The following is a 26,819-nucleotide window of genomic DNA, read 5'->3' as shown; positions in this document are numbered from 1 at the left end:
CTTTTTTTTTCCAACTTTTAATTGAGGTATCAAACATTTCTTGACAACAGTACAGGTCCAGTAAATTGACATTAAAGGCACAGGTCAAAATGAGGACCGAGACGAGATCTTACATCACTGTCACAATGGGTTTACAGTTAATAGTACAAACTCATGTAGGCCACTCTGCTTCTGTGCTTCAGGAACGCCTTTTCACTGTTCAGCTGAAAAAAAAATAAAAGAGTATTAGCTGTTGCTCAATATCATTCCACATGAGAAAATCACAATTTTTTTCTAGCAGAACTGAACAAGATTCAAAATCGGTTATAATTGTCAAAACATACTTTTTTTTTTTTTTTTTAAATCTGTTCATCAGACTTCTTACATGTTTTCTTGCCGAGACAGAGATGCGAAGATTGATGCCGCTCATGTCTGGGTTAAGGGTTAGCATTCTATATACGGGACCAGAGCATTAATAAAGCAGCTAACAACTGTTTGGAATGTTAAGATATAATGGAGTAATGGAATCCCGAGCAGAGATTAAGTTGCTCACCCTCTCTGTTGTGCCCCACTGGCTAGCTACCTGCCGCCGCTCTGCACTGCACTCATACGGTGGTTACCGCTGATAATGCTGTCCCGGCCAACGGCCTTGTCACTATACTAACTATAGTATGTCAAATATAGTCATAGTATTGTATGTTGTGAAAAGTAATAATTCATCATTGAAATAGTAGTAGTATAGTATGTCCAAAAAAGTCATAGTATAGCGTGTCGAAAAAAAAAATATTGTAAAAATCAAAATCATAGTATAGTATGTCAAAGAAAGTCATGTAAAAAGTTATTGTATAGTATGTCGAAAAAAGTAATAGTATAGCATTAATGCTACTGACATTTTCAAACGAATCCAGGATGAGAAGTGATTGAAGAACAAAATGCATAAGTATATGATGTGGTATTCACCTTCTTGGCCTTAACTTGTACGGGCAGGTCTCTATTGAGATTATCCTCACCAGCCCCAGAAAGACCTCTTGTCACAAACTTTTTTTTTTTTTTTATTCTAGCCCTGCTTTTAGTTTGAAAATTGATATGTGTTTGCATGTATGAACCCCCTTCAGTTTGCTTTACATTTTGGGGTAAAAACCTTACCTTCCCCTTGAGTGACTTCTTCTCCATCTGAGGCAGTCTGGACCAGTCTGGGGTCCCGAAGCACATTGGCCAGCTTACTTTCCTGTTTGTCACTGCATCATGAGCGTAGGCCCCAGGCCTGTTTCACAAAGTTATCTGTCAGCTCACTTCGGGTCGGCATTGTTGTGTGTCTGTGTGTGTATCTGTCTCACCCTGGGCTGTCCTCAACTGTACACGACGTGCTTTTGAACCTCTGTGTGGTTGAGTTGAAAGGTGTTTTGCCTGAGGGAGGGACTCTGGACCGGCTTTGATCCTGCTGGTACTGCTGTGGGGAAGGGGTCGCTGCCTGGGGATAGACATTGTAACAAAATGAATTTAAACATGTTAAACAGGTATTCCATATATATAATAATATATATATATATATATTATAATATAATATATATATAATATATAATATAATATATTATATATAATATATATATATATATATATAATAATAATATATATAATATATTATATATATATTATATTATAATATATATATATATATATAACAATATATATATATATAATAATATATATATATAATAAAATATATATATAATAATAATAATACAAAACATATATATTTTATCTTTGGATTATTATTATTATAATGCCGCTTATAAATGTGGAGACAATTTCAACTACTTTATTAACTGCCAGCCAGCTTAATCCATAACCCATCATAATATTAATATACTGAAACTGTAAAGTAATAAATAACTAATATTACGATGCATGACGAGTAATAAGTTCAATACTTGCTTCCAAGTTGTAGTGGAATAGTATAAATGAAAAGTAGCATAAAATAGAAATATACAGGTAAAGTACAAATACATACAAATTGTACTTGGGTATGTAGTTACATTTCACCACCGTGTAAACAAACTGAACTTCATATGTAGAACCGGTGGAGTGCTCGCGATACACGCTCTCAGTACAGTTTCATGTAGCCTACCGTCGGGCTACAGGGCGGAAAGCGTGCTGCAGTCCTCGCAGAGAGACTATATCCTTTCGTACTCCCCGGTGTCTTCTGCAAGTCATAGAGTATGGTGCCAAACTGCGAAGGGAATGGACACATTTAGAGCCCTTATATTCATATAAAGGCCTGAGGACAAATTATTCCGCAAATATTCGATGTACGGCAGATATTAAACGATGAGACGAACCGTGTCGTTGTCATAGCACCCAGGACCGATGTGCGGCGCTTCCTGTCGTGACATTGATGCTCCCAGCCGGTCGGGTGCAAAATTGACGGGAAAGAGTTTCCTCTCTTGACAGCTTCCAAAAACTGCTCTCTGAACAGGAGCTCCGGACATTTTTTGGAAACAGTTTGTGGGGCAAGAAAGTTGTGAGAACCGAAGGAAAAAGAAACGTTTACACGAACACGCAGTCAGCTCCGTCTCGACCTGCCATGACGTCGTGGTGTTTGGTCTTACTGTAACGATGGCAACCTGGGTTGGTGCGTTCATTACGCAAACTGACAGCATTAATATATAATAATATATATATAAATACAAATCTATACAGCATCGTTGGTTGACGTTAAAGATTACTTAAGTCTTTGCATTCACAGACTACAATTAATAGATATTTTTTATTTTCAATTGGAGACAATGTACATGTCATGGCACATTAATACGTTTGATAAAAGCAGAACTGAGGCACTGTTATTACATGTTTTTGATGAATCTGAAGCAAGGGGTAAACTTTTTATATAAATATATTATTTGTCAAGAAAACATTGGACGTAAGTGGTGGCACTTTCATTTGGATTTGTCTGTCAGTAATGAGAGCATAACTAATCCAAGGTTAAGTATTAGCATACTTTTGTAAGGCAATTCCAACACAGTCACAAAAAGCAATCTGCTCTTTACATACAGGCACTTCTTTCAAAACCAGTAGTCTGAAAATAAAATAAGAACTGAGGTCTGAGACGGTCCTACAGCATCCAGCAATCACATTCATGTTGGCACAGAAGACATTCTCTGGTACGAGAAATTATTGCTAATCATTTAAGGAAAAACAGCCAGTGCCTGGGCAACAGTGGCACAAAATCATCTTTTAGCACACCCGCTCAAAGTCAGCTAACATAAAAGGGTGTCTCCACTTTGGCACTTGCAAATACGGAGAGATGAACTGGAATGTGCCTGGAAAGATAACAATATCCACAAGACAGCAGTGGAACGATTCAGGAAAGAAAACTACAGGAGAGATTATCGGAGGAAAGGTCCAAATATTTTCAAAGAAAAAAAAAAAAGAAAGGCCCAAGCACACAAAAGCTACACGGCAAGGAAGGACTTTCGTAGGAGGCACTGGTGGACTAAGGAGTGTTTGTGTTCGGGAGCGCTTCAGTCCGACTGAGGCACTGAAATCGATGGACCTTTGGGGTCGTCAAATCGATCCATGGTGTTTAGCTGCATGATCATGTGCAGACCGTATACGAAAATTAACAGCAGGAGCAGTCCGGTCAGCAGCCCCATCCAAATCCCTGGGGTAAAGAACCCTGCACAGTCACTGGCATAGGAGAAATCTGTTCCATTGGCCAAACCGAAGCCCTGAATCTGTATCAGAAAAAAATGCATTTAAAACTAGTGAACAGGAAGACTAAACAGACACCTGATGATCACAAACACTTTGAAAAAGTACTTCCCTGCTGCAGGAATATTAAGTGGCAGGATGTAAAATGCAGCGCTTCTCTAAATCGTACCTGGAAGTCGATGAAATTGAGCCTCCACGGAGTGGCGTTGTCGTTGTTTGGCACTAGCAGAGTATCTCGGAAGCTGGTGACGGACTGGCAGTGGAAGGAATACTCTGCAGGGGCGTAGATGTTGCGGCTCCCATTGTAAGATGCCGTTTGACCGTTTGACTGCAGCTGCACAGAATCCAAGGTGAACCAGTGCCGTCCAGACACAGGATAGTACCGCCGACTCATGGCAAACCTGCAGATCGACGGCAGAGTGTTCCTCAACGACAGCATATCAGTGTGAAAGACTTTATTTAATAAATCTATTTATAGATAAATAAATATCACCCCTGTAGGTAGGATTAGAAAATTCTTGACTCTACTGGTAGTATCAAAAAATACTGAGACAGACAGCACTAACGTGGCACTCTAAAACATATTCATAAAATGATATAAAATATTTGTTTTAATCTCTGAAGTGTTAAATGTGGTGGAAGATATAAGTAAGTTAGGCAGCTGCTGTCTGTGGTAACATATTTAACAGGATATAAGAGAGGTTATTGATCATCTTTTCAAACTTTGATAAGAAAAAGTTTCCAAAATGTATAAATATTGTTTTGTATGAGTAGTTTATTACCGTACCTTAGTGTGTAGCCTGATGCATAACTGAGGACGAGCCTGATGTGAGAGAAGAAGAACACATTTAAAATGACATCTCTCCTTTTAAAAGCACATAAAACTGAAGTTCTCTTGAATAAACAACAGAACGGCAACATGCTGGCCATCTCACAGTGAGCTGGTGCTGTTGCATACGGATCCCGTCATGGAAGGCGTTTGAGCAGCGAGGTCGATCCACACGGAACCTTCCGAAAGGCTGATGTTGAGATTCTGAGCCCAAAGCATTATGCAAGGGTTACCGGATACATTAAACATGATGGGCGCTTTCACATCGGGCACAGCGGCTTGGAGCAAGGACCGCCCCGCGGGCTGGGTAGACATAGATCCCTCTGAAATCACCTACAGAGATTAAGTAATCAAAATGTATGTTATGATTCTTTATGTCTTCATGGGACATGTTTATGATGATGGGTTAGCATAGAAATCATTACAAATAGAAAAAGGTAACATTTTGGTGACTGATGTGCTGTTCGATCATCTTACTCGTGATGGCTGGACTCCTGTGTACATCGCAGTGTATAGGACATTTTTGTCTTTCATGATACTCAGAACTTTCCCAATAATTTCATCTGTTGAAAGACAAATACACTTGAGTGAACACGTCATAAATGTACTATACAGCAGGGGTCACTAATAGGCGGACCGCGGTCGCGGGCTTTCATTTTGAAAGGCTACATCAGAATGTCCTGGTTCTCTCTGAGTGACACCTTGAGATGGTCTGCTATCAACCTGAGGTGAAATGATTTTGTAACTACGCACCATCTCCTCTAAAATCTAATCTGAAATTAGACATACTGTCTCATGAATGTGATTTGAAGTTAGCTCATGAATGAGATTTTGAAGGGCTTTAATTTTGAAAAGCTACATCAGAATGTCCTGGTTCTCTCCAAGTGACACCTTGAGATGGTCTGCTATTAATTAAGACGCACATTTTTCAAAAGCTTTCTGTTATGTCAGTTATTCTTTAATCCAGCCCTTTTTTTTTTTTACTTGAAATGAGAATAACATTTATTTATGTATTTCTATGTATTATTTATAATCCATCCACTTAAATTTGAAAACTGAGAATAATAATTGTTAAAATATAATTGATGTGTACTTTCTTTATTTGATTTGACAGTTGTTGGCTACACAAAGACGTTGTTACTACTACTAGCTAGGCTTCTTGAATATATATATATATATATATATTCCACTAAATAGCGCAAGTTAGATATTATTGTAATGTTCCGGACCTTTGCCCGAGGAGATTTTCTCAATCTGGACCTTTTGGAATATTAATATTAATTGTATACCCCTGCTATACAGTGACCAAAATGCTGATAGTATTACACTATAAAATATCTTAACAGTTCAAACTTACCATTGTCAAGTAGGACTTTCTTGCAGGACTTGTCCAAGCTATAAACACAGTAAAATAAAAAGTTTATTTCCACTGAGCTAAACTTTATAGTTACATAGACTGATGTGCTAAAGAACACAAGTCTTACCCAGTACAATAAGGAAGATTGATGAGCAGTAGATTGCTGGCAGATGTGTTGATACTGAGATGTGACAGAGTATCTGCGTCTACAAGCAGAGGTGAGACACCCAGCTTCTCCTGCAGCAGAGCCGGGATGGCAGAGGAATCCGACCACTCTACAGCAGGGAGCATCGCTGACGAGGAAGAAGACTGCAGTGCAGCCTGAGGAAAGAATTATCAATATTATCAGTCTGACAAAATCATATTCATTTAGGATGTATAAAGTTATTAAAAAAACGTACCTCAACATTTTGAAAGGCACTATCCTGCTTGTTTCCAAACACTCCACCAAAGACTGTGAAGTCATCTTTGCTTAACTGAACAATAAGGAAAATGAAATTTCATAAGTGTTTAACAAGTGGAAAAATATTTGGAGCTTAACACAAGCCAAACAGCAATGCAACTTAAATATCTATTAATCAAAACAAAACCCGAACGACGTGTTCGAGAGGAACTGTGAAAGGGGAAGTAATGCTTAAGCTCACAGTCACACCAGAGTGAGAAGACTGTTACACAGTGTCACATGGGACTGCAGTGCAACTACACATGACTCACTATTACCATATCCAAGGACAAGCATTATAATGGATGAACAGTGAAATCTATAAAAAAAAAAAAAAAAAAAACTCAGAGTAGTCCTCCTACACACTACTTTTCACTGTTAGCTCCAATGTGTTTAGTGATGTACTGTAACCACCATGTCTGCTGCAGAGCAGGAATATAGCGCTCACGTCTCAGGGACTGACCTTCTCCTGCAGGAACAGCAGCACAGTGTGGGGGCCAGAGGCAAAGGCCGAGGTAATGTAGGCAGTCAGCTGGTCTTTGGTCGTGATGTGACCAGCTGCAGGTGAGGCCAGAGGTGGTAAACTTCACATGCAAAGACAAAGTGTGATATCTTTTACGATTGTTCTTAATTGCGGTTGTACAAATCGTCACTTCAACGCACTTCATTTGTTCTGCAAAAGCCATAACGTTGTACAGTAAAGACAACTGTCTCCTGTTTAGCCATCTATTTTAATCTCAACGGTTTTTTCTTACAATACATAAAAGATTTGTTGGCATTGAGAAACCCTCAACTGAATGTGACTAAACCTCAGAGTAGTAGACTATACAGTACAGTAAATACAGTACACTGTACTGTATTTTCCGTCTACATGAGCGGCCTGTTGTTCCTGTCTAACGCCTCTCTGCTCCGTGTGTTAAGGAACTGTGGTAGCTACGAAATGTGTTCTAGTAACTTTAGTTTACAGGTGAACCGAAGATCACTAACAATTTATCAAACATTATCGAACAGCTAGCGTTATCTGGATACAAGTAGAAACACAGTTCAGCTAGCAACAGGTGTTAGCACATTAGCATGACAAACAGTCCAAAGTCTCTCTTACTTAACAAATAAGTGATACAAAATGAAGTATTACCCGTCGCTGGACCACATTAGGAGTGGCACTTGAGCAACGGAGCCCCCTGTGGAGAAAAGGGTGACGAAAAGGGCAAGAAAGGCCATTAATCTCACTCGACTGGTGCACCTCGGTCCTGCCATTTTTCTCGTTTTTCCGCAAAGCTCTGGTCACGTGACGCAAACCAGCTGACAGTCATGTGAGGGACTTCCTGCTTCTTTCACTCGGCCCCGCCCACAGCTGCCGCGTCTCAACACCACGACAGGCCGCAGCTTTTTCCACCTTGTTCCGGTCGCATTATAAACCCAGAGTAGTTTCATTACTTTCAGTCTGGACACAAGCTATCTAACATTAGCTTTATGCAGTTATTATCCTTTAAACAAAAGAACGAACGTAATACAGATTCAGTATACAGGCATAGTAAACTAATAGAACAGTAACAAAAGAGCCAGGGCTATATCACATTAGAATGCAACATACACTTTAATGCAGCAGTAATATTAATCCCAAAAACATCATAATACTAAAACAACTGAGTAGGCCCTGTTTAAATTTAATAAAAGTATATGTTATTTTTATAGTTGCATACTTTTACTTAAGGTTTTTAATGCAATACTTGTGCTTTTGGTGGAGTATTTACATAGTACAGTAAGGATCTGAATACTTCTTCAACCAGTGACTTATGTTTTGTTTTTGTTTGTTTGTTTTTCTACTGGGGAAGCGTATAGAACATTTAATGCTATAGCAATAAAATGCCATTATACAGAATGTGCAATACTCTGACATACACGTATTTGACGTTGAACCTGACACCTACACCTGACAACTGTCCATGGTGCTGATACACCCTTACATTTGGCTCTCCTCTTCCCTCCTCGTGGCATCATGTCCCATCATCCACATATGGTGCATTACCTGTAGAACAGTAGACAAAACAAAAAATCAAGCGAGAAAAGTTTTGAAATGATGTTCTTTCTATTGAAAACTGGCCTGCGTGAGGTCAGTCAGTTGAAAGCAACTCCCATCTACACAGCTGTGGTGTGTGGCAGCGGAGGGATACCACTGCGCCTACAACTGGAAAGGAAGGATAGAAAATAGAATAGAGAACGCACAGACTGGAACAAAATATATTTAAAATTGCAAAAACACGTTGAACTCTAAGCCAAAGTATGAAACGAAACTGAACATATATGTAATCGCTTCATAACGCCAGCTCTACGCGGGGTTTCCTATTACAGTCAGCTGTTCAGTTTGAGTCCATTGTGTGGCATGATGGGAAGAGAGGAGGAGAATGAGCACTATTTTCCGTCGCGCACTAACATTGTACTAGAGCGCTCCACGATCAGGGCCATCTTTGGTCGTCCTCGCCGGTGACAGTGTGGACAGTTTATTCCATTGGTCATTAATGCCTTATGATTATTAAATAATACTTAACTCTGAACGAGTCGTTTAAAGCACGCGGGCAGAGAAAAGGGAGCTGAAACCCCCGGTTTGTGTGAAGTCACCGGTAATTCTTTCCTTCAATACCCTTCAATTCTCAAGGCAAAAAAAAGAGGGCGAGACGGGAAAGGCGGTGATACAACATGGATGAGGAATATGATGTGATCGTTTTGGGCACCGGGCTCACAGTAAGTAGTCAGGCTTCATTTGCTTTTTTGCACGGAAACGAAACAGATTGATTGCGCGAGCTTCCATAGCATTATTTAAGGCACGGATCCTCCCATCTATCCGAGCCCCGGAGTGAAAGCCTCCTGCACCCCCGTGTGCTTGTGACATTAGAAGATTGTTATAAGAAACAATGTTTCTAAATGTACTTCGACATGCGTGTGCGTGACAGGACGCAAACAATGCATCCAGGATTTTCTTTCTATTTTTTTTGTATAGTTCTTACAGCCGGCTCAGTGTTGTGTTACAGCCAGGATCATCTTTTAGGCGTAACCCCTCAGTGTGTGTCATGGTCCTCTTTGCATAGACAGGCCTCCATCCTGAGGTTGGCGCAGGCCTGAGCACGGGTTCATTAAACGACTGAGCCCGTCCCCGCTGCTGCTCTCGCCGCAATTCCCTTCTCTCATCACACCCGATGCGGCAGAAATATGCCCGATACATTTTAAGAGATATTAATCCTGGTTGTCGCGTGCATAAAAGTCGACTTTTAACAGGTATCAAATATCCTTTTTGTGAACGCTAGCCACAATCATTTGCATTTTATGATGTGCTAACGCCATGCGCACATTGTTCTAAGAGTAGACATTATTATATTATTATTATTGTTATTATTATTACAACAGTAGATACAGGGATGAACCGATCTTGTCGCGCATGCGCACACCGTTCCTTCGATCCTCCCTGCACCCTTCTGTCAAAACCTCTTAACTGTCGTTCATGTCCTTTATTAAATCTTAGGGAGACCCCTTTCCTAAGCCTTGGTCGTTTCATTTTCAAATTGATGTCATTGACTTATGAATCTTGTTTCGTGCAGGAATGCATTCTGTCCGGGATCATGTCTGTGAACGGGAAAAAGGTTCTACACATGGACAGGAACCCCTACTACGGTGGCGAGAGCTCCTCCATCACCCCTCTGGAGGAGGTAAAGGGCCCCTGGGATCTATGAAAGCAATCAATATATTTTATATCCCTCAGTACATCTCAGTTTACATCCCGCGCCATTGTGCATCAGCTGCTGTTTTTATTGTCTTCATTTGCTCACCGCCTTATCCTCCGAAATGCTTTGGCTTCTGTCAGCATCATAGATTTCCATCCTCGCAGGATGTTGCTTATGTTTCTCTTTACTGTCGTTTTTTTTTTTTCCACAGCTGTACAAGCGCTTCAGTCTTCCAGACAGTCCGCCCGAGTCAATGGGCAGAGGAAGGGACTGGAACGTTGACCTCATCCCCAAGTTTCTCATGGCCAACGGTCAGCCCCGCATCACTGATTTTGTTCATCAATAAATTAATATATCACCATGAAACTCACTCGTCATATGCCGAGAAGAAAGACAGACACGTAATTGGTGTTACTGTTAAGGCCCAGGAATAAGGAATTAACCAATCAGACTAGTGGCAGTCTCTTGTCTTGATGCAATTAAGGCGGAATGTTTGATGACAAATAATAAGATGTAAGATGCGTTTGTCTGCGTGATTGCAGGTCAACTTGTGAAGATGCTGCTATACACAGAAGTGACGCGGTACCTGGACTTTAAGGTAGTGGAGGGAAGCTTTGTCTACAAAGGCGGAAAGATCTACAAGGTTCCGTCGACCGAGACCGAGGCGCTAGCTTCAAGTAAGCTGCTCAAACGTGTCTATGTCTGAGATAATCAAGAGCAGAGTATACAAATCACGTTTGAAGTGATCACGTACTACATCAATAAGCCTTTGGTTGCATTTCCAGATCTGATGGGAATGTTTGAGAAGCGAAGGTTTCGGAAGTTCTTAGTCTTTGTGGCCAACTTCGACGAGAACGACCCCAAGACCTTTGAGGGCGTGGACCCCAAAACCACAACGATGAGGGATGTTTACAAGAAGTTTGACCTCGGCCAGGATGTCATTGACTTCACTGGCCACGCCCTGGCCCTCTACAGGACAGATGAGTAAGAACAACAGCATGATGTCAAGCATAAACTGCATTTATAATGTTGCTAATGAAAAGAACTAAGGAATATATGCTGACATGACAGTTTAATAAAGCTGTAGAATACTTTTTGGCTGGGCATTTGCATAGAATTAGAGGTGTCTCATTATTCCTGTTTATTCCGATTAATTCTCTTCCTTTGTTGTATTCTCTTCTCCTTCAGCTATCTTGATGTTCCCTGTTTGGAGACGATCAATCGTATCAAGCTGTATAGTGAGTCGCTGGCACGGTATGGGAAGAGCCCCTACCTCTACCCCCTGTATGGTCTGGGAGAGCTGCCCCAGGGATTTGCCAGGTTATTGTTAATATATATTTATATCTGTGGTGCTTTATTATAGATTACAGCTCGTCTTTAATAGTAAATAAAAATGTACGAACCCACTTCGTCATTTTAGATTGAGTGCAATCTACGGAGGGACCTACATGCTGAACAAACCAGTGGAAGAGATAGTGATGGAAGATGGCCACGTGGTTGGAGTGAAGTCTGAGGGCGAGGTACGCCGATTTATTGTCCATGATTATGCAGATTTACAATCAGTCATTACGTTTATTCAAGCAGAGGGGATGTTAGTCCTTTTGAAATGCTCCATGCGCCATTGCCGTATCATTCCTGCCGCAGGTGGCTCGTTGTAAGCAGCTCATCTGCGACCCCAGCTACATCCCAGACCGCGTCCGGAAGGCGGGTCAGGTGATCCGTGTGATCTGCGTCCTCAGCCACCCCATCAAAAACACTAATGACTCCAACTCCTGCCAGATCATCATCCCTCAGAATCAGGTTAACCGCAAATCGGGTAAGAATCATTGTCATTTTTTAACTAATCAACTGAATGGTAGAGAGTTTAGATTTTTAGAAATTGTAGCAGTAAGAACAATTACAAAGATGCCCTTTCTGTTCAATGTAATTGATTTGATTTGAAGCTCCGGAGATATCAAAGAGCACTCTTATGACAACAAATAAAGCATTCATATTTCAAAAAGTGAAACATGCTAATTTTATTCCCACATTAGCTCTTTAACGTACTAGTATTTTTTTAAACTCTTAAAGCAGCTATAATCAATGTTCTTATATCAACAGTGGATCATTTGACTACTTGTATGTGAAAGGGGGCACTCATTCAGTCCAGAGTCTTTCAGTTCATTGTTTTGGTTTTCTGATCCACAACCGTTCTGTCCTGGATCACTTTCACGGCTCTCATCAGCTTTTTTCCAGACGTGACTGTTTTCACGAAAAAAAGCTCTAAAAATCACCACATGACAAGACAAAGTTAGTGACTAGATGATGAACGTAGTTGAACATATAACAGCTAAAGAACTAGACAGAGCTAAAAGGAGAGCAAGACTATTGGAGGTAGCAAAAAAACATGGCTAGAAAGAAACGTTAAAGTTTCTCCGTAAACAAGCAACTGTTTGCCAACAAGTTTCCAATATTAACTTTTAAGTGGCCAAAAAAGAAAATCCGTTAATGTTGCTTTTAGACTTCTCCTCTGAACCCTTCTGTCAATTCTCCAGACATCTACGTGTGCATGATCTCCTATGCTCACAACGTGGCAGCCCAGGGGAAGTACATTGCCATCGTCAGCACCACAGTGGAAACCAGCGAGCCCGAGGCTGAGATAGAGCCGGCCCTGGAGCTGCTGGAGCCCATCGACCAAAAGTCAGCATTTCAACAATTCATGCATTCATGGTTTAACAAACAAGCAGGCTATTGACACTAAACATGACCACAATGTGATATAAAGATATGGAAGCAGCCCTGTGATTATACTTGTTAATGGAGGGGTTTTTTGTTTTTTTTTGACAGGTTTGTGGCTATTAGTGACCTTTATGAGCCCACAGATGATGGTACTGATAGCCAGGTAAGAGGAAAACAGTTTTCTGAGAAAAAGCAAATTATATCATCGCTGTTAAGTGGAAACCTTGATTGTTCAACACTGTCTCTTTTAAATAACAGCACACTGCCTTGTGTGTCTTTATAGAAGGTCAGATACTTGCATGTGTCTTTCTATTATTAATATTTTACTTAAATCGAGCTCATATGGAGCTAGAACGGCCGCTCAGACGCTGAGGTCACATCTCTAGCTAGCTACGCTAGTCTCCTTAGCAAAAACAAAAATAGGATATATTCTAATGGATTGACATTCATGACACAGAGTTAGCATGCTAACAGGCTAAAGTAAGATGGTGAACTTTGTAAACACTACCTGCTAAACGTCAGCAGGTTAGCGTTGTCCCTGTGAGCGTGTTAGCATGCTTATGTTAGCGTTTAGCTCAAACGTCGGAGCCGCTAGCAAGGCTGTAGATTCTCAGTCCTGTCATTTTGTCTTTCCCAGGTCTTCGCCTCAAGTTCCTATGATGCCACCACTCACTTCGAGACCACTTGCAACGACATCAAGGACATCTACAAACGTATGACCGGCAGCGACTTTGACTTTGAGAACATGAAGCGCAAACAGAACGACGTGTTTGGGGAGGATGAGCAGTGAGCGGTATAGATAGGGGCTTCAAAGAGAGGGCGGGGCCGGGGGAGGAGGCGGGGCGAAGAAGGGGCGAAAGAGGCGGCAGTGCTCGTGGTTAGAGGGCCGGGGCTGCCTGAGCAGCCCTTTAAAAACGAATGGGTGGGAGCGAGCGTGGCGGATAGGGTGCGTTCCTGAGCTCTGCCTGCCCTCAGCCGTTTGCCTCCTTTTCCTTACGTCCCTCTCTCTCTTGAAACACGTTCAAACACATAAATGCTCACAAACAAACACACACACACACACACATGCAAATACTCACAATCCTTATCCCTGTCACTGAAAAGCAGGGTTGATACGGTCTTTCATTCCATTGTAGAATTTACAGTATAATCATGTCTTAACTATTATCATTAGAGGTGAATTTATTACTTGTTGTTGGCGATTTTCAACGCATTTCATTCTTTCTGTAACGTCTTTCTCCTCTTATCCGAGGTTGGGTGGATGGAAGATTGATGGGATTGAGAGGTCTGAACTGCGAGCTCTGACATGAGAGATCTGTAATGGTTTAGTGTAGAATCCTCTGGAAGGGACACCTCCAGTTGACATGCATGCATCTTTTACACACAGTAGTATTGTACATAGACTCAAAATGACACTGCGGTATGAAGGCTGGACCATTCCACACATCGCTCCTGTCAACCCTGCTTTCACTTTCCTCTTACTTGGTCTTTTACCTGTTTTGTTTTTTTTTCGTCAAAAGACGCCGCTCCTTTTGGCAAAAATCTGTTGGTCAGGCGAAAAAAAAAAAAAAATGTGATGAAAAATTACATATAAATGGGCTGTTCTGTCAACTGATAGTGCTCACTTTGCAAATGCTGTTGTGTTCCCTGTGCTAGCAGGCAAGCTAACCAGTGGCTATTAACTGTCACCCACCCCACCCCCCCACCCCTCCCCAAAAAACTTCCTTTGTTTATCTCTGTTGTGTGATGTTAATTTTAAATTTGAATAGTTTACTTTCTAACATTTTTAAATTATTGAAGAGTTTTATTTCTATATATTTGGTGCCCATTTCACTGGCTGAATTTATGAAGTTTACAGATCTGAGGTTGAAACTGTGGTCTTCAAGTTGGGAAGAAAAGGGAATGTCTGAAGCAAAAGAGGCATGAAGAGGCTTCTTCTAGTGTTAGGCGAGGCTTTCTATGAAGTATTCTGGAGGATTTGGAATGAGCGATGAAAAAAAACGATTGATTACGGCAAATTGTACTTGAAATTGAAATGCAAGAGGTGTGTTCTGGGGAAAAGAATGTATGCGGGAAATGTTTTGGATTTTGGAAAGTTTCACTTTTGAGTGAAGAGGATGAAGACTGAAATTTCGGCTCATAGTGAAAAGCACCAGATTGTGTCTTGGTTGTTTCAACCCTTGTGTATGTCATTTAGGTAAGTCATTCCCTGGGGGACTAAATCCTATGGAAAATTGTAGTTATAAATAGAGGGAAAAGCTGGATATTCCCATAACTTTCAAAGACTTTGTAGCAAAGGTATGAAGCCACAGTTGTAGGTGCTGCCCCACAAGAACGAACCAAGATGCTTTTATTTGGTTTTAGCCTTAATTTTGGGGTCTTATTTAAATTTTCGGGCCCTTTCAAAAGTTGACTGCTTTGTTTCAACTAATCGTTAGTGGCAGGTCGGTCTAGTGCCAAAAATGGTGTTGCTGTTTTTGGCAAAAGTTTCTGGCAATGTTAAAAGTACAGTTTGTTGTTGTCTGTTGCTTCGCAGATCTGACTAAATACTATAGAGGGAATATTGTTTTCTATCAGGGCTGCGATTGTACACCTGAGTGGAGGCAGTCCTCGTATCTCTGCAGCGCACGTTCACTTTCAGCCAGATTGATCTGTGGCTCGTCACGCATCAACAACAAACAGATGAGACGCCCTGATCGTTTTCCTTAAAACACCGAAGCGGTTCCATCTCACTTCCATTCCACCACGACAAATCCCCGAGCAACTCTAAACAAAAGTTATCCCGTGTTTGGGGTGTTGACGTGTCTTATTGTTATGCTCTTTATTTATTTGAATTTCACTGACGTATTGTGGAACGGTTTATGTCAAACGCTGAATATGCTATGCTATTAGATCATGTTCTGATGACGAGAAAGGATTTTAAAGTGATGCACACAGAAAATTCTTTGGTTTTTTTTGTTTGTTATTTGCTGTGTCATGTGTTTACGTTCACCTTATTCAGTGATCATTCCAGTGTTGCATCATGATTTATTATGATTATTAGCATTCCTAAGAAACCGGTTTTGAAGGAAAAATATAAAGCAACAGTCAGTCAAAATCTATACAGCTGTGTGTTCACGATGTGCATCATTCAGCCCTGTCTGTGGTCTTCATCCTGGAAACATGTTATCTGATAAAAACTGGAATACTGTTTACTTTTTTTTTTGAACTTAGACATATCTGAAGCCCTCCTTCTCCTGCCCTCCCACAGCATCAGATACTGTCCTCTCTTTTTATTTATTGAAAACAAAAGCCTCATGTGTGGTCGTACTGTTTTAATCTCCATCCAGTTTGGCTTTTTTTTTTTGGAAACCACTATTGACAATATCCCTTGAAATTGACAAAAAGAAATAGTTCAGGCTGAGTAGTAGAAAACTTACTGTCCTTGTTTGATCACTAGTTTGTGAGCAATGCCTAATGTCTTGTGTAACAAATAAAATGAATTAAACTATGAATGAAATGATAGAAAAATAAAAAGCACATGGCAAACCTGGAAAGATTTTTGTTTTGTGTATCCTCCTTGAAGACGCAATCACAATATCCAGGTGAGTTTTGTGGGAAGAGTATCTACACATACATACAATGATATTTTTTATATATACACTCGTACTAGAAAAATACAACTTACAGAATGATACAGTTTTAATAATTACAAGGCTTTGCTTTATAATCATTCCAAGATGAAATATAAGAATAATCGAATAAACATCTTTGAAGTCGTGAACAGAGTTTAGTGTGCAAGACATTTTGGAGCGAGCACAAACTGCTGCGGCACAAATGGACGTTTTGCGGTTGCCATGCGAACAGCAGAACACGGCGTCTCTGTCGTAGATACAGAACACAGAGCTCGAATCCAAACCAAATTCACTGATGGGAGGACAACAGCATCGTTCGGTCCTCCGTTATATTTGTCGAACCACACTTCCTCATTACTCTTATAAAATGTCACCCCCTCTTTTGTAAACACACACTGTGTTCCACTGCTCCTTACTGAATATTAGACAACGTGTGGCGACGTGTCATTTTAGCCTCGCAGAGTCCCAATTCTTTGCTCTTCCTTTGTCCAATAACCACGCCATGACAACTGCTGTGACCTGAGCTGTGCAGCACAGAGGCAACAAGGCGGAGCAGACTCAGCTAGAATTACACATGATCCACCACGTAGCTCTCGTATGGATGACCCAGTAGTCTCTCTACCTCTGCCTTGGGCACCACCCAGCACTTGCCCGTGTGGCGTTTCCGCACCGTGTCTTTCAGCGTCTTGTCCTGCAAGGTGACCCGCATTTTCTCTGATCCCCACCTCAGGATCCCCGTGGCTGAAATTGCCTCATTGTGCGCACCTCCACCCAGGTAATCTTTCACCGCTGTCACGCTCGCGTCAGCGTGCTGAAACTGGCCTGTAGGCAGACAAAGGACAGCAGAGGCGGAGAGTGACTGAGTGCATTTACTCTAGTACTGTACTAAAACAGAGGTACTTGTACTTTAAGTATTTCAATTTCATGCTACTTTCTATTTCTGCTCCGCAACATTTTAGAAGGAAATATTGTATTATTTACATTTATATGACAGTTTATTTTTTGAATTTTACATATAAAACCTCAAATTAGATTACGAAATACAAAAAAAACACCTTGTTTAAGAGTAAACCAGTGGTTTACAACCTTGTCACATTTCAAATGTTCATTTGCTGCTACTGATGCGTCAATATAACAATCAAATAATGTCACATATAATAACATATCAGTCACGGGACATTTTTCTGCAGGATGAGCACTTTCACTTTACTTTTACTTTACTTTTTAAACTTAAAGTACATTTGGATGATAGCAGTTCTGCAGTCCACTTAAAGCAGGAATGAAGGACATTGAGCAGCGTACACAGATTCAGTGAAAGCTGACAGTGAAGTCTAGATGTGTACATACCCAGCAGGCCTTGGGTTGAAGCAGACAAACCCCGTCCATCAGTGATGTAGAAACCCAGGTGAGCCATCTGCAGGTAGCTGGGGTGTTCGTAGTGATGGAACATAACCAGGAACCGCACACCCTTGTTCAGCTCGATCCAGCAGCTCCGATGGCTGTCCACAGTGACCGTCACGCCCTGCCTCGCCACGGACCCTTGCTGATTGATGGGAAGATGATCCCGCCCTTCCCCTTCCACCACTACAGCGTCCAATGAGAGGGTGATCAGGATGTCGCCAGAGCCGCCTGTGGCTGAGGAAATGGTGAGCCGGTCGAAGTAAGTTCGGCTGCGGTCTTCTACTCCGTGTTTGGAGGGAGCTCCCATGAGGTGGCCGTCAACAATGATGCCTTAAGGAGGAAGGGAGCACACATTTAGTAATACATTTAAAAAAGCCAACGCTACTAACGCATATTAGTTGATGTTAAAACATGTATATTTATACACCGAACTGAAATGAGAGATATTATTTGTAAGCATACCTCTCTCTGGTTCCTCTATCAGTCTGAGAACGTCATTAGCTCTGCCGTCTACTGTGAAACACAGGTTCTGATGCAGCTTTGGCAGCTGGACCACAAAGTGAGGATCTCCATCAACTACAACAGACGACATTTGAGCATTAATACGACACAGGCACATAAAATATTCGAATGTATTTGACATTGTAATTGAAAACATAAAATGTTAAGTTCTTGACCTGATGAGGAGAAGACCCGGATGGTGCTCAATCTGGAGGAAGCACTATCTAAAAGCACAAGGCATTCAACTAAAGGACAGTCCTCCTCACTCCCAAACACTGAAATCAATGACAGGACTACACAGACATTGCAAGCAGTGTCTCTACAATAAATTACGTATTATTTAAGACATGCAGCTGTTAACAACACCCACTGAATACTTACCAAATGATCCAGAGTCTGCGGTATCATCCCCTGGAAATAAGTCAGAAAATGTATTTTTAAGGCCGGAAAAGCACAGAATCACCTCTAATAAGAATTTGAAACTTACAGGCATCATAGTTGAGATCGTAGTCGTAGTCATAGGTTGCATCATAGTCTGGGAAAATGAAGGCAAGCAATGAGAACCTAAGTTCAGGACACGTTCTGCTGCTCATGAGGTCATTTAGATTTCACAGTGGACAACAGTATAACAAGCATTACAGGTTATACTCACCTTTCACAAGGTCGATATCTATAAGAGAGATTGATTCATGTTCAGTTCTGATGCTGTCATGTCGCTGATTATCATGGCATATCATTATCAAACAGCTTATTACATTTTTACCAGATAAAATGTAATAACAAATTCACTGTCACTGAAATATGAAGAGAAAATTCACTTTCACCTTTTCTTTGAATGAAAGTAGAGACATCTAGTAGAGAGAAAAATAACATTCAATTAGGAATAAATACACAAAAGTCTGCATCCTTGAAATTCAGCTTGAAACTTGGCTGATAATGGCAGATTAGACTCGACAGACGAAACAGAGCGTAACCTACCCAGAAGCCCCGCTGCTTCCCACAGGCGTGGCCCATCTGTCACACCAGGCATAGGAGCAAAGGTGACCGACACAAAGGTTGCGATGCTCAGGTCTGTGTTGTTGTCATCCACAGCTGGAGCAGGTGCCGGGGTGGGAGAGGTGAGCGGAGACAACAGCTTGGGCACAGCCGTGGTGATTTTAGGAACATCTGGAGCAGATGTGGGGGTGTTTGCTGCCTCTACGGAGGGCACAGTCGCTTTGACAGGAGGCAGGGTTGTCCTCGCTGTACTGGGCTGAGGGGCAAGGGGTTTCCCGGGCAGAGGTGCAGGGTCGGTTCTGGCCGAGCTGAGCGCAGGTGTGGTGCCGGTGGTGAATGTTAACATTGTGGTGGTCGTGGAGGGCGTGGTTGTTTTCAAGGCTTTGGGCTGCGGGGTGTAGACTTTACCAGGTGCAGGGGGTGGCGCTGTTTTTGGAGCATTCAGCAGAGAGGTGGGTATCTTACCGACAGGCGAAGGAGGAGGAGGAGGAGAAGCCATTTTGGATTCATTGTGGGAAGGAGTGGGCTTTTTACCGGAGAATGGAGCTGGGGCAGTTTTGACAGAGCTGGGACTTGAAGTTGTTGTGGTTTTCTTGGATGGTGCTGTTTTTGCTGTGGAAGTTGGTGATGAGATTTTTTTTGTTTGCTTTGGAGGTGGCTGGGGAGGGACTGGTTTGTTCTTTTCAGACCTGGGGTTAGAAGGTGCACTATGCTTCTTTGCAGGACCAGCAGTCGATATTTTGGTGGCGGCAGTAGTCGTTGCTGTCGTGGTTATAGCGGCTGCGGTGGTGGGTCGTGCGGTGGTTGGAGTTTGAGCTGCTTCATCTGTGTCTGGCTTAACTACAACTAAAGAAGTGACTGGTGTTACAAAGTTATACTTGAGGGATAGGTTGGTGGCCTTGTCTGCCAGTAACCTTTGAGTCGCAGGGTCAGTAGCATTCAGTTTGGCCAGTAACAGCTCTTTGATGGTGAAATACGCCCAGAGACGGCGCACAAAACTGGATATTCCTTCTAAACCTCCCGAACAGTCCAGTGATTCTGCACTCCCGTTCCCCTTAGCATGGGAAATCAACACATCGTTCTCCAACTTGACACGCTGCTTTAAATCAGTGGCGGACATTGACACCTTTAAGTCCTTGAGCCCTGGTTTGACCCTCCCGGCCACCACCAACTCCGAGCCTTGGAAGTAATTCGGGAACATGGCGCGGGTGATGTCAAACGCCTGATCGTCCAGGTACGACAGCTGGATGTCTGATAGCAAAGGGCTAGCTACTTCATCAAAGAAGCCCTTCAGCTGCAAGGCTGCATCTGCATCCTCATACACCATCCTCGCCACACCGCGGTTATCCAGAGCCAGGCGTTTCAGGAGGAGGAAGTCTGCATCGTCTCCAAAGGCAAGGCCAAACAGAGAGGAGGAGCCCAAAGCTTTCTTGGCGTTGCTAAGGATGGTGTCACCAGCTGTTACTCCGATGGTTGCCTCTCCATCAGTAAGGAAAATTACCAGAGGGACTCGATGGGATGAGAGGTGGTTGGAAGAGGCGGAGGATGGAGGGTTGACGAGCTGGGCAGCTGACAGCAGAGCTGCGTTGATATTGGTCCCTGATACAGAAGAGTGGGTCAATAAGAACATTTGATACAACGATCACCTTGACTATAATGCCACAACTCAAACAGTATCACATTTCAACTCACATCCCTCTGCAATAATCATCTTCACAAAGTCTTTGGCATCTCGTACATTCTGCCGCGTCGCCCGGACTGTTCGTCCTTTCTTCCAGGTGTGAACCTTGTCTGAGAAGGTGATGATATTGAAGTGGTCTCCCTCTCTAAGGTCCCCGAGAATGGTGGCCATGGCCTGCTTGGTCTACTGACAAAAATGATTAGAATTATTGACAGAAATTCCACATTATCTTTGCAGAATATTGTTATATTTTAGAGAGTTTTCTCATCGTAGAACCATATAGAGTCCATAAAGTTTGTCCACTTTACCTGTTTTATCTTCGTGCCTATCATTGAGCCACTGACATCGATGACAAATATAACATCCTTAGGAACCACAGGAAGCCCTCTGGGTGCAAAGTAATGCACAAAGTAGCCATCATACACCTGAAGAGAATATAAAAATAAATGGGGGAGAAGACAACCTTTACTGGTACCAATAACACATTCCTGTATTGTGACAAACACTCAAACACGCCAGGTATGAAGAGATGCTCCTGACCTGGACTTCACCCATGAGGTCTCTGAGGTCCACATCATACTGGATGATGAAGTCTGCGTTGAGGCCTTTGGAGGAGATGCTGTTCTGCTGCTGTAGAGTGGGACTGTAGCGAACCCGAGCACAGCCAGCGCTATGCTCAACATGAGTGGAGGCAGGGGCGTCTGCATCACCTGTAGGAAAGTAGCATCCATGTAGCAGTAATAAGAAATGACAAAAAAAGAATTACATTTCAATTAAAGGAATAGTTAGATATTTTAGAGCTTATTTGATTTCTTGCCTAGAGTTAGATACCAGGTAAGAACTCTGTCATATTTTACCTTGAGCAGTGTTGGAGAGCAGCCGGCTCGTCTTGAGAGGAAAGGCTTTGATGAAACTGATGCCCGTCCGCTCCGTTATACTGACGTCTAACGTGAGGTTCTGCACAGGCTGTCCCGGCCTCAAACCCAAGCTAAGCTCGTAGCGGCCGAGTCGACGAGGCAGCAGCTCCTCGTAGGACAGGGAGAAGGACATCCGAGCTCCTGACGGCACGCTTACCGCCACACGGAACTTTTCAATCTCCCTCTCTCTGGAACGCAGCAGAGTAAAAAACGTAGTAGGATGACATTGCAAAAGAAACAGATTTACATTCAGAATTTCTTTTTCTTTTTTCTGGGACTGACTTTGTAGCAACAAGTCCAGCTGTTTTCCCTTGCTTCTTAGCGGCATCGTAAATTTTCCTGGCAGCGGCTCTTTCCTTCACCTGGGCCACATGCACCTTGCCGTTGGAGGTGCTGATGGGATAGAGGAAAGAGGAAGAAGAAACAGCTTTCTGTGTGAGTCACAGTAGCCAGATTATATTTCAGTCAGAAACACGCCTGGCCTGCGTCGAGCTGCTGAGCGTGATTTACTTTATTTTGCTGCTTGTATTTCCAGGGCGGTCACAAAGCTGCTTCACAAGCGTGCAATCGTGCGTGTTTACGAATGGAGTTCACAACATGCAAAGGGGAGGTGGGGTCATAAACAGGGCGAGTGGAAAAGAGTAATTTCCCTTTAAAAACAGCATTAATGAAGAGAGATCTTGCAGGCAGATGACGCTCCGAGGGAGTGCCCTCTGTCGGCTACACCCGCCGAAATCCCAACCAAAACCACCGCTCCAAATTGGGATCCAATTCACACAGTGCACGTCCTAGACCTCGGTGACCACTGATGTCACGTGACGAGGTGCTAAATTAAGGTCAAGTCCTTTGAACAAATATATCCAAAGAGGAAAAAAAAAAACATCTAAGGGCTAACTAAAATAAACCCACTGGCTTGAAGAGGGGCTTGTTTGAGAAACAGAGCAGAATGGCAAGAGCGGAAAATGGAGGCGCTTGTATTTATATGTGTGGCTGGCCGAGAGGGGGGGTGAAGGAACGTGTGTACATCAGTGACCTACACACTGAACACAGAGTTCTTAGTTAGACACAGAAATGCCAAAGAACTTACGCAACACATTTGCCACAGCCCCCCCCCCCCCCCCTCTCCGGGGTATTTGGTGATGTGCAGACGACTGTGAAGGTTCTGAGCGTGAAAAGGTGTATGTGTAAGTGTGCGTGTGAATGAAAGACAGAAGTGAAGAATTATGGTTGTAAAAAAAAAAAAGGCCTGTACTAGCTCCAGACTCACACATACTTAAAAAATAGAAGTCCACCTCCATGTAGGCACGCAAACATACAGTCGATGTAGGCATGTGTGTGTGTGTGTGTGTGTGTGTGTGTGTGTGTGTGTGTGTAGCGTATCTAACCTGGCAGGCTGCCTCAGTAAACTGTGCAGCGGAGAAAAGAGGGACTGGGCAAACTCCTGTCATTTTCTCTATTAACTTTCTGACTTGCATTTACAAAGCCTGGTATTCATCTGCCCTCAGGTTCCCCCTCCTCCTGACCTGCTTCCGCTCCCAAATCCAGTTCCAGGTTTTGGTGTTTGGCCTGCAGTGTTGACTTATTTGTTTTGTTTATATTTAGCATTTTTGAAGGAGAGCGCTCAGCAAACACTCTTAGTAATCAAATTATGCATCGCTCCTCTGGACCGGATTTCTAGTTCCTGACATAATACTTCTGAAGTTTTATTTCTGGATGCTGCCCATTAATGAGTACATTACCTTTATTTATTTAACTCTCACCATATTGCAGGTTCATATTATTTATACAGGCAAGAAACAGTATTTCCTGTCAATACTTTTGACTTAGGTGTCCCCATTTGTTGTGAGGAATTACCATCCAAAACACAGTGAGTGAACTAGTGATTGGTAGCATTTCCTGACTTCCCTAGTGATGTTAGAGATTAGATGCAAAGGAAATTGAAAGACGGACACTCAAATACACTAATAAACAAATACAGGAAGTAGTGATGCAGAAACGCTGTACACTGTAGAAGAGAAAGACGATGACTCACATGGTGAAGTTGGAGATGAAAGCAGAGGAGGGAAGGTCCACCTCAAAGGCAGCCTCCTTGGTGATGGGGAGCTGGTTCCATACTGAACTCTGGACTGTGGTAATAGCATAGCGGGACACCACTGAACACCTCACATGGTAGTCAGTCACCTTCAGCTAGTGACATCACAAATAGATAGCATACAGCTCTCAACAGTTGGAGGAGAGCACTGACGTTGAGGATTCATTGCATATCACATGGAAGCACAGCACTGGGAATGCAAGTTAAAAAAAAGTACAATATTCACAGTATCTCTGAGATGTAGCGGAGTAGAAATATTAGGGTTGCGTATAAAGTGTAAGTACTCAAGTAAAGTACAAGTACAGTACCATGAATTTGTACTTAAATACAGTACTTGAGTAAATGTGGGCTACTTAGTTACATTCCACCCCTTTCTGTATGATCCTCACGGATCATAACTGGGGGGTTCATGCCGCATTTTTACACAGACCACCAATCAGGTATGACTCTAACAGACAACCATGTACTTACACTACCCCACCCTACTCTTACACGAAGCGTAGTGATAACTCTCCCCCCCCCCCCCCTTTATGTCACGGTTGGCCCTGCAACACAAAGCATGGTGTCTCTGTCCTCCTCCTGTTTACTCCGGTAACGCCGGCGCCAGCTGAGACCAATCTGCTGGCCACATTACTGCATGACGAGGAGACAGGCAGCAGGAAGAGAGCCACATCAGCCCCTGCAGCTCACTGGTGTTTAGGAAGGCTGTGGTCTGTGCTATACAAACCGATTTACTGTATGCTTGCAGGGGATTGCTTCACAGTTAACCTTGACACAAACTGAGGGAAAACATAGTGGAGCTACTGATGATCCCCTGGGAGGTGCTGATGGCTGTTTTTGCCTGTCTGTGAAGCTTGTTCTGAGAGTCACTTTGTACCAGTGGTGGAAAAAACAAAGTACTTTTACTCAAGTACCGTACAAATTTGACGTATACGAGCCCATTTTATGATACTTTATACGTCCACTCCACTACATTTCAGAGGGAAGATTTGAACTTTTTACCGCACTACATTTATTTGACACGGTTAAAAACATCATTTAACATTTAAAAACAACATATGAGCAGTTTATAAAATACAATTTGTTTAAGATTAAGCCAGTGGCGGGTATAGCTTGGCCCAATTGCCATGTCTCTAGCAGTTGTTGACTTTTCCTCTCTAAACTTTTCAGATGGTTTCATTTAACAGTTTGGATCTTGTATTCCAATATTTCACAAAAAAATCTAATATTAGAGAAAAGTAAAATATATTAATAGAAATGTGTGTAAAAGACCTTTAATAATATTCTTTCTCTTGCATTCATAGATATAATACATGTTTAACAGGAATGAAGGGAGAATCTCATATTTAAAGCAAGAAGCGATCTATTAATTCTATCTATTAATTAGCTTAATATCGGGTATTTTACGTGACACAATTTATGACAGAAACTTACCACTACTTTTGTTGGTTTGCTTTGACGTCTTACTCTCTGGGAAAGAAACAAAGCAAGTTAAACATGTGCATTTTGTAAAATCCAATGGCATATCGTTATGATGCATAGTATCATTTATTAGCACCATCGCTTGTTCAAAATGCCTCCTTTTTGAAGTAATCTGCCTATGTGAGGGTTGGGTCAAGATTTTGTGTCAAAATAGTCTGAATCAAAGCCATTCATGAATGGAGGGAAGTGGAACTGGAAATAAATGCTCTCACTGTATACAGGGCCAGTGAGGTCTGCACGGTTTGCTCTCAAATGTTAATTTTGCACACAAGTCATTGCTGTGTCAATACATTACCACATAGGCTGGTCATTGCTGGGAATTTAACATAAACAAGTTTAAGAGTGGAAACCATATATAAACATATAAATCATTTACTTGATATAAAAAAAACAGGGCTATTTAATATGTCCGGGCTAAGTGAGACACTGCACTGGTTGTATTAGAGCTGCTAAAGCTCTAATGGACTTTTAAATCACTAACCGAATTTTGCAGATCAACCAACCACATATTCTCAGGAGTGGTTGAAGTTCAGCTATTATTGTTTACAAGTTATGTTTTATTATTGTTACTGTTCTCCTGCCTTCATTCAGTCTGGTTTAACAGAGGGGGGGGGGATTTCAAAAAATGTCACAAATTTCAGCAATCGATGACTTTTGACGCAAAACGGAAAAGGGTAAATAAAAGGAAAATATACCTGTAAGAGATAATCTGCTCCAAGCTTTGCTTCATAATCCTTTGATAATCCCTCTTGCAGGCAGAAAGTGAAGAACACTAGAATGCACTGAACCTTTACGTTCATCATGTCCGTAGTGATTCAGGTTGTAGACTCCAAGGTGAAGTGGTCTCACGTTGTCAGCGGGACTGAGGCAGCTCGTGCAGCGGGACTGAGGCGGCTCGTGCAGCGGGGACGCTGTGCACATACCTCACATTTTACACAAGTTATTTAGTGCAAGGGGCAGTCTTTCCCCTCCCTCACCTCGCCTTAATTTAAACGGCTCAACTGCAGTGAGAATAAAACGTGTTCTGATAATCGCTAAACATTCGTCAGATGTTGAGAAAAAAAAGAAAAAGAAAAGATGGCGAAGTCAGAAAGTTGCGTGAGTCGCGCTCGGTTTGAAGGAAGCAGCCCTCAGCTTTGTGTTCATGCATACTGGAAATTTCGCGGACTGCTGCCACCGAGGGGCACGAGAAAACGAGGGATTATTAACCCCTGCTCGGCTATTTGGGGGGGAAATACCCCGCTACCAAAACACCTCCCGCCCTCCTCCCTGTAGGAGTCCTGCTAAATGTTCCAGTCTGAGTTCTATTCCTTAAAATTACTCCCAAACGCGAGTTTTCATCTCCCGCCAAGAGCTCTTTCACAACGACCCATTATCGGTCTG

At 42.3% G+C, this 26,819-nt stretch overlaps 4 protein-coding genes across 4 annotated transcripts; 1 reads left to right on the top strand and 3 right to left on the bottom strand.

Moving 5' to 3' along the window:
• Positions 1 to 3: 3 nt before the first annotated feature.
• On the bottom strand, positions 4 to 2,568 carry si:ch211-66i15.4 (uncharacterized protein LOC560315 homolog). Its single transcript, XM_068733532.1, has 5 exons — positions 2,319 to 2,568; positions 2,108 to 2,209; positions 1,317 to 1,450; positions 1,126 to 1,243; positions 4 to 203 (listed from the first exon to the last, which is right to left on the bottom strand). The coding sequence occupies exons 1-5, from the start codon at positions 2,466 to 2,468 to the stop codon at positions 138 to 140; spliced, it is 570 nt and encodes a 189-aa protein (XP_068589633.1). The 5' UTR covers positions 2,469 to 2,568; the 3' UTR covers positions 4 to 137.
• A 150-nt stretch (positions 2,569 to 2,718) lies between these two features.
• Positions 2,719 to 7,616, bottom strand: atp6ap1b (ATPase H+ transporting accessory protein 1b). Its single transcript, XM_068733505.1, has 10 exons — positions 7,454 to 7,616; positions 6,782 to 6,902; positions 6,278 to 6,352; positions 6,004 to 6,197; positions 5,877 to 5,914; positions 4,997 to 5,082; positions 4,626 to 4,852; positions 4,478 to 4,513; positions 3,860 to 4,091; positions 2,719 to 3,713 (listed from the first exon to the last, which is right to left on the bottom strand). Exons 1-10 carry the CDS (start codon positions 7,573 to 7,575, stop codon positions 3,501 to 3,503), a joined length of 1,344 nt encoding a protein of 447 aa, XP_068589606.1. The 5' UTR covers positions 7,576 to 7,616; the 3' UTR covers positions 2,719 to 3,500.
• Positions 7,617 to 8,758: 1,142 nt separating this feature from the next.
• Positions 8,759 to 16,288, top strand: gdi1 (GDP dissociation inhibitor 1). The gene is made up of 11 exons (XM_068732826.1): positions 8,759 to 9,060; positions 9,912 to 10,019; positions 10,246 to 10,345; positions 10,577 to 10,711; positions 10,820 to 11,018; positions 11,223 to 11,354; positions 11,455 to 11,554; positions 11,679 to 11,850; positions 12,569 to 12,713; positions 12,861 to 12,915; positions 13,390 to 16,288. Exons 1-11 carry the CDS (start codon positions 9,016 to 9,018, stop codon positions 13,540 to 13,542), a joined length of 1,344 nt encoding a protein of 447 aa, XP_068588927.1. The 5' UTR covers positions 8,759 to 9,015; the 3' UTR covers positions 13,543 to 16,288.
• A 90-nt stretch (positions 16,289 to 16,378) lies between these two features.
• On the bottom strand, positions 16,379 to 26,236 carry itih6 (inter-alpha-trypsin inhibitor heavy chain family member 6). The gene is made up of 17 exons (XM_068732825.1): positions 26,132 to 26,236; positions 25,389 to 25,424; positions 23,895 to 24,049; positions 22,145 to 22,255; positions 21,803 to 22,050; positions 21,486 to 21,655; positions 21,254 to 21,370; positions 20,957 to 21,128; positions 19,247 to 20,863; positions 19,093 to 19,119; positions 18,921 to 18,938; positions 18,756 to 18,803; positions 18,650 to 18,679; positions 18,445 to 18,492; positions 18,230 to 18,343; positions 17,714 to 18,097; positions 16,379 to 17,188 (listed from the first exon to the last, which is right to left on the bottom strand). Exons 1-17 carry the CDS (start codon positions 26,234 to 26,236, stop codon positions 16,935 to 16,937), a joined length of 3,654 nt encoding a protein of 1,217 aa, XP_068588926.1. The 3' UTR covers positions 16,379 to 16,934.
• Between the last annotated feature and the right edge of the window lie 583 nt (positions 26,237 to 26,819).

Source organism: Cebidichthys violaceus, unplaced genomic scaffold (genome assembly GCF_023349555.1).
Source record: "Cebidichthys violaceus isolate CVI_PGR_0920_01 unplaced genomic scaffold, fCebVio1.0.p SCAF_6, whole genome shotgun sequence".
Lineage (NCBI taxonomy): Eukaryota > Metazoa > Chordata > Actinopteri > Perciformes > Stichaeidae > Cebidichthys > Cebidichthys violaceus.
This window is presented reverse-complemented; position numbering and strand designations above follow the sequence as displayed.